Here is a 7,890-nt window from a genome sequence, read left to right on the forward strand (position 1 = left end):
ATCTTAAAGCCAGCATTTTTTTTTTGCTGCTGTAAGACCTGTGAATAAAACATGAGACTTGGAGACGGACAGATCCAGTGATGAGGTATCGTTCAAAATCAGCAACCTGGGACAACAGGGTATATGCACACCCAATAAATCTGACAGAGTAGAAGATACTAGTTTCCAGAATGAGGCCACCCCAGGGCACTCCCAGTACACATGCATAAATGAGCCCATGAGACCAAGAGTACACAGATGACACATTGGAGAGGGTATGAGTTTCATGAGGTGACGTTTTCTAGGAGTGAGGTAGAGTCTAGGTAGAAAATTAAAGTGAATAAGTTTATGATTAGGGTTTTTAGATGTGCAGTCCACGTTGTCCCAGAGAGTAGACCAGTCCACCTCACCACCGCGATGGTCAACATCTCATTCCCACACCTGATGGACAGCGAGAGGACCGCAAGAGGAGTTCAGTAACAAAGTATAGATCTTAGAGACTAAACCACTTGTCTGTACACCCACATCCAGGTATAGGAAAAATGAAGAGCCAGGTAAATCAAATGATATTCGCAAGTCATTAAACGTTCTGAGACCCTCCCCATTACAGATATCAGAGAGAATATGGATACCTCTATTGCTCCATTTGGGGAAATGAAAAAGGGACTCCTCCGATAAGAAGAGCAAAATTATGGAAAATGGGACTGTGGGTGTGAAAGAGAGGTACGGTTGAGTGTCATTGGCATAAGAATGATCTTATCTTGTCATCTTGATCTTGTCAGTCATCAGTCATTAATATAATGGATATCAGCAGGTTTCTAAGTCTTGGTGGTAAATAATAATAGATGCAGGGACTTTGCCATAGTTTAGGGTTTAGTGACGTGATGCTCCTGACTCAACTTGAAGAATTACTGGAGATACTGGTTTCTTGGAAAAATGGGAACAATCTTGTTATTAGCATTGATCACTGACTCTGGAGACTGGAGACTTAAAGGAATAGTTCACCCAAAAATTAAAATCCTGTCATCATCTCCTCCCCCTCATGCCAAATGAAACACAGGTGAAATTTGTTAGTCCATATAACACACAGGGAGGCTGCAGCACAACTTGGTAGCAGCCTTCTCCAAAACAACTGAAGTCAATGGGGACCTGTTCTTTAGAGCTCCAAAACAAAAACAGCCAAACAATCACACTGTGAATAGAAAGACCTATACACCATTATTTGTTGCAAATCAATCAGCTGTAGTTCAGATTTGCACTAAATGATGGTGTAAATATACTGTAGGTCTTTTTGGAACTCTGAAGAACTGGTCCCCACTGACTTCAGTTGTTTTGGAGAAGGCTGCTATGGAGTTGTGCTGCAGCCTCCCTGTGTGTTATATGGACAAACTTCACCTGTGTTTCAACTGGCATGAGGGGGAGGAGATGATGACAGGATTTTCATTTTTGGGGTGAACTATTCCTTTAATTCAGAGCCTGACACCACTTGGCCATACTATCATAATACTTCATAATGAATCATATTTTATTAGCTTCATACAGACACACCTTTTATTGCTTTTGTTTATTGCATATACAAAATTCATTGCATTTACAAAATCTTGTTCATTGCATATACAAAACAGCCATCTCCTTGTACTGTAGGCTAATAGAAATAGGTGTTGTACACAGATTCTAATTTCATCAGGATTAAGTGAAACTGTTGCATTCCTTTGATAAAATCCAGTGACAAAGTCAAACAATAACAAGCATCATTAAAGCTAAAACCAATGCGAACCAACTAATCAAACACATAAAGCATTTAAAAACTGTAACTTCATTACATTTTGCATAAAACTTTAATTTTTGAGTACTGGATTAGCTGTCAAACATTCAAATAAACAACATATCTTTGCATAACCTGGGCTTGAATGGAAGCAAATAGTTAACTTTGTTCAAATGATGAAAAAACATAAAGACAGAAGAAAGATTTTCCTTTTCATGCAAATTGGAAAATGAAAACAAAATTCCACAAGAGCATTTTATTTTTCCACTTGTGTATGTGCAATTTGAGTCATAATGAAATTTTTAATTTGCATTTGAATCTTCATGTGGGCCTACCAGTATGCACATTTTCTGGCAAATTGGAAAAATTGTGAGGTTAAAGTCTGAGAACTAAACTCAGAATTCTGAGTGCTGACGTTCAGAATTCAAACTTTTTTCTCAGAATTCTGACTTTAAACTCAGAATTCTGACTTCATTCTCAGAATTCTGAATTTAAACTCAGAACTCAGAATACATTCTTCACATGTGGCCCTAATTCTCTTCCGTATTTCCATACTCCACTGTCTCGTCAAAACAAACACCAAATGTGACTTTGGCAGAAATAGTCTTATTGCATTTAGACTTTCAAATTTGAATGCACATTTGAATATTGTTAACCATAAAAGGGAACCAGAGGTGTGAAAGGTGAGATATTTGGTTTCGAAATCAGACAAAAGTGTCCAGTCAGGATTGAGTTTAGAGCACTCTGCAGCATAGTCTCTCTCTCTCTCTCTCTCTCTCTCTCTCCCTCTCTCTCTCTCTCTCCCTCTCTCACCATGGCCTCCACACTGAGGCGTCCCCAGCATTGATAAACCCTGGAGGCTGTGCTTCAGGAGAAGAATGAAGCGAGGAAGAGGAGGAGGAGGGAGTCGCATCGCTTCCCCCTCTGACTCGACCCGCCGCCTCGCTCGGCGGCGGCGCCGGGGGTTCGCCGTGGAGCCGGAGCCGCCTGGGCCTCATGGAGGTTCTGGTCGGTGGGGAGAGGGGTGAGGAGGGCGGGGAGGAGGCCGGGCACGGGGGTCGGGGGGGGTGACCTCCACCGCTCATCACGTTCCCACTAGGAGTGCGCGAAATAGTGTTACTCGTGACTCCATTCGGGCTCCCGGTACTCTTGGGGCTGTCGGGCTCCCCGGTGCTCCCGGCGCTCCCGGTGCTCCCGGTATCAGAGCTGAGGGGGGGCAGGGATTGGAGGAGGTGGTTGAGGAGCCGAGCCCCCAGAGTCTTATCCATGCCTGGGCAGCTGAGCAGCAGGTTATGGACCTCATGCATGCACTGGATATAACCACTGCTGTAACGCTGGTGGGATTCAAATCCAGCAACACTGCCTATAGGGGGGGACAGAGACACACATATAAGTCTCACACAAGTCTGAAGTCAAGTCCCAAGTCTAAATGTAGATTACCAAGTCAAGTCCATGTCATTAATGTCAAGTCTCAAGTCTAAATGTAGAACAGCAAGTCAAGTCAGAACAAATCAAGAGTCCAGTATCAATTTAATATCTTAAAGAAAAGTAAATATCTAGGACTTTACAATGCAATATGGTTTTAATAGGATAAAAACTTGGTAAGAGCATCATGAGTTTGATTTCTAGATTCAGTTTCAACTTCAGTAAATTCAATCATTCCATACAAATTCAGAAAACAGAATTTAAATTCAGTCGTCTGCCAGGGGCGTGTCTAGGGGGTGGCTGATGGCCATGTCAGAGGCGGGACCATCAAGCCAGTTCATTTCTTAAACCAAAACTACGCTCCTTGAGTTCCAAGAAACACGCCAAGGGGAGCAAAGAGAAAACCAGATTAGGGATCAATGTGAAAAAAACACAATGTCTGACCAAACAGAATGCAGCACGCACCTGACGATAAAGACCAAGAAGTAATGTTAGTAGCATATTTTTTACATGCATACAGTTGACAGTGATGCCTGACCTGGGCCTTATATGGAAGAGGATTAGGGCCACATGTGAAAAATTTATTTAAATTCTGAGATTAATCTCAGAATTCTGACTCGGAATTCAGAATTCTGACCTGGGACCTGCCTACATCCTTCCTAAATGCTGCACTCAGTGCCACCCTTGCTTGAGTCTGTGCCCCACCTCGGCCACCCCAGTCAAAATGGCCTGGACACGCCACTGTGGTCTGCTCGAACAAATCTCATCACTTTCAATCTAAGTCATTTACACAAACACAAGATCTCAATTCAAGTCTCAAGTAATTAAAGTTGTGAGTCAATTCTGACTGGAGTCCAAGTCATGTGACTCGAGCCCTTGCCCCTGACACACACACATTCATGCACAAGTTATGTATTTACCCCTGACAGATAGGAATATGGCGTTTTACATCTTGGTTCACATTTCAAAAAATACAATTCTGAATGATGCTGAAGGTTGTTGTGGCTGTCCTTCTCTTTCTGCCATGATGTGTCAATCATGTGATTGATGAGACCCAATAGGAGCTCTTTGATATGCAGAGTGATGAACCCCCTACCTGGCCGCTTAACAGCCAACGCATGATAATCACACCCATTATGTGGGGATGGTGTGTGTGTGTGTGTGTGTGTGTGTGTGTGTGTGTGTGTGTGTGTGAGCATTATTCCATAACAATATAGGAATTTCTGGTCAAGGTATTCCCACTAGGAGGTGTATGGCAGTCTAGGATCTAATGCAACTATATGGAGTATATTCACTATATGTAGGGTTAGATTAATATATGGGGTTGATATCAGCCTTTTATTAAAAATCATATGTCCTATCGATGTTGCCCACCTCTGACCACAGCTAGTCCAACTTACTTCTAATGTGGCATTTTCTTCAGATTCCACCCAAGTATGCATGAATATGTTTTAATGATTATTAGTTTTATTTCACATGGCTGACCACACAAATTATTCCACTGTGGTGTGAGAGCCAACCCACCTAAAGAATCATTAGTCTGGCTTTCAGTGGAGAGTTTTAAGTACTGTACTTAAGTACAATTTGAGATACTTGTACTTTACTTGAGTATTTCCATTTGATGCTACTTTATACTTCCACTCCACAACATTTCAGAGGGAAATATTGTACTTTCTACTCCACTACATTTATTTGACAGCTTTAGTTACTTTTCAGATGGAGATTTGACACAATGGATAATATAACAAGCTTTTAAAATACAACACATTGTTAAAGATGAAACCAGTGGTTTCCAACCTTTTTGGCTTTTGACGTCTTCCAAAAAGCAGTGTGTAGTCGGGTCACATTTCAGATGTCTATGAGTTGTTAACAGCTCCACCAAATAGTGATTTTCCCTCTAAACCTCACATGGTTTCATTTCCATAAATGTTCAAATGATCCAATATTTCTGCAAAAATCAAAGATTAGAGAAAAAGTCCAAAAACTGAAAACAGATTTGTGTATCAGAACTTTGTTTTTTCTTCTTTCCTCTTCCATTAATCATCTCACGACCCCTCAGATTTATCTGATGACCCTTTGGAGGGGCCCGACCCCTAGGTTGGGAACCACTGGACTAAACTAGCTAACTGTATATAAAGTAGTTCAAACTAGCTCCACCTCCAGCAGCTACAACAGTAACATGCTGCTTACACACTGATGCTTCAGTATTAATAATCTAGTGATGTCATATATAATAAAATATCAGTCAGAGGGACCAAACCACTACTTTTACTTTAATACTTTAACTACATTTTGCTGCTAATACTTATGTACTTTTACTTAAGTAGGATTTTTCATGCAGGACTTTTACTTGTAATGGAGTATTTTTACATTGCTGTATTGGATCAGAGTACTTCAGTCAGTCAGCAGGATGTGGTTGTTACCTGCAGCTTGGCCCCTCTGCAGCCCCTCCATGTGCTGAACTGTGACCTCCAACACATCAGCCTTCTCCAGCTTAGAGTGCTGCCAACACATGAAGACATATGGAAGACAGCTTTAATACAACAACTCACTTGTAGTAAGCTCAAATCTTTCATGTATCGGGGGTTGTGTGTGTGTGTGTGTGTGTGTGTGTGTGTGTGTGTGCGTGTGCGTACTTACATCCAGGTTGTAAGCATCCACCATGATCCCCTTCAGCTGTTCCAGACTGCAGTTGATGCGTTCCCGCCTCCTCTTCTCAATCAGGGGCTTACGCAGCTGTCAATCACACAAATCCATATTCAGTGTTAAAGAGCTGATAATCACCTTTTTTTTTATTGTAAGCTTTATTTATCCAGGGACAGCCGACTGAGCTCTACATGCATACAATTACAGGCATTCACACTGGGAGCTGGCCAGTACAAGCACAGTCTATCCACTGAAGGACAATTTCCAGACTGTGATTGTTGGATATTAGAAATGTAAACAGTTTTATTCTGATCTAATCGGTTCCATTCCATTTCATATTATTCCACTGTTTCAACTCATTTGTACCATTCTTTTAGAGCCACCACCTGTTGTTGTAAAGTAATGCATGTTGAGGTATTTCTCAACCTGTAGTTGGATGACAAAATTAAGTATTCTATTCTACTCTATTCTAGTCTATATAAAAAATTATACATTTTTTTTTAAAAAGCTGAGTTTTTACAGTCATTTCCAGTCATCCAGTCATTGACCACCATAAGGCAAACAGCCACCAATATGGACAAAGGTCAATTATATTTTCAGAAACACTAAACTTATGCATTTGTACTTAAAATACCCAAGCCTCATATAAGTTACACCAGTTTGATACGACTTACTATGATATACATTATGAATTCATGCCATTAATAAGATTTATGTCAGCTTACAAAGGTGATAAACTGTATTTTGCAAATACAACAGGTTGGTAAAGTGAGTTGACCCTAACAAAAAATGACATGTAAAATGCATTTTTCACATGTTAAATATCATCATGATAACACATGGAAAAAATGTGCACATATAAAAAAATCCGATGAACTAAAAATTTTACATCTCAAGTAAAACCTGTTGGAATGCATGACAAAAATTGCTCACATGTGAAAACTTGCTTTAAAAATTTGAATTCACATGTGCCAAAAATTTGTGTTTGTTATTCTTGTTCTTTGAATTCACATGTGCATTTTCACTTTTTTTTTTTTTTCTTTTTTTTTTTTTTTTTTTTGGAAGGAGAGGTGGGCTGACTCCTACCTTTCTGTCCTCCTTGGCGTTGCTGACGTTCTTGTCGGGTCCGTTTCCCATGTTGGAGGCCGTCATCCCTGCAGCAGAGAAACCACAGCGGTGCACCCCACGCTGTCCCCAGTTCAGTTTCCTTCTCCGAGTTTTTACCTTCAAAAAAAAAAACCTCACAAACTCCCCATTCTGCAAGCGTTAGTGCCCGGTAAACGAATGGAGGATGGAGAGAGGGAACTCTAATAGGAGGCTAGCCGGGAGAAGTCAAGGCATTTACCCCTGTCCCTTTTTTTTTTTTTTTTTTTTTTTTTTTTACTTACCAAGACCTCACACACCCCCCCGGGACATTACCATGACAATATGCGAGGGCTTCATCCCCCACACTTTCCCACATACACCCCCCCCCCCAAGCCCCCCCCCCAAAGACACCCCTGATTCACTCCACAAGGTCCAAAGAGGGGGAAAAAACACTAGGAGCAGCAATTCTCTTGAATGCTTTTTCCAATTCAGTTCAGAGAAGAATTATTATAGTCTGTCATGCAATAGGTCTTAGGCACAAAAAAATCCATCAAGTGAAGATGCTTTCAAAAATAATGACATGAAAAGTTTATAAATACCAGAAAATGTACTATTAAGAGTAGTGTACTGACACACTAATGCAGAAAACAAATAAAACATCTAAGACAAAATTTCTATAAAAATATAAGACTTTTGCGTATTAAATATTCAAGAAAATACACTACATTCTACTAATTTTTAATTACAAAATGTATTTATTTTACATTTAACCAGATATTTGTATCATATTGATCATATATTTTGCACAGTACTGTATGTATTAAATATTCAAGAAAATGCACTACATTCTAGTAATTTTTAGAGTAGAAAATGTATTTATTTTACATTTATCCAGATATTTGTATCACATTGATCATATATTTATTATATTCAAATAGAGCATATTAATTATATTCCTTTTCATATTTGATTATATTTTTTATTTCTAA

The 7,890-nt window shown here is 39.9% G+C and overlaps 1 protein-coding gene across 1 annotated transcript; it reads right to left on the reverse strand.

Annotated features, from left to right (window-relative positions):
- Nucleotides 1-389: 389 nt before the first annotated feature.
- her8a (hairy-related 8a) lies at nucleotides 390-6,967 on the reverse strand (the record flags this gene model as incomplete). Its single annotated transcript, XM_071527665.1, has 5 exons — nucleotides 6,902-6,967; nucleotides 5,810-5,905; nucleotides 5,593-5,671; nucleotides 2,558-3,107; nucleotides 390-420 (listed from the first exon to the last, which is right to left on the reverse strand). Coding segments are annotated over exons 1-5 (822 nt in total), but the record flags the coding sequence as incomplete, so codon positions are not given.
- Between the last annotated feature and the right edge of the window lie 923 nt (nucleotides 6,968-7,890).

The sequence above is a fragment of the Centroberyx affinis genome, unplaced genomic scaffold, assembly GCF_046629955.1.
Source record: "Centroberyx affinis isolate AG114_WGS23_722 - 3 ecotype Tasmania unplaced genomic scaffold, CSIRO-AGI_Caff_v1 ptg001566l_1, whole genome shotgun sequence".
Classification (NCBI taxonomy): Eukaryota; Metazoa; Chordata; class Actinopteri; order Beryciformes; family Berycidae; genus Centroberyx; species Centroberyx affinis.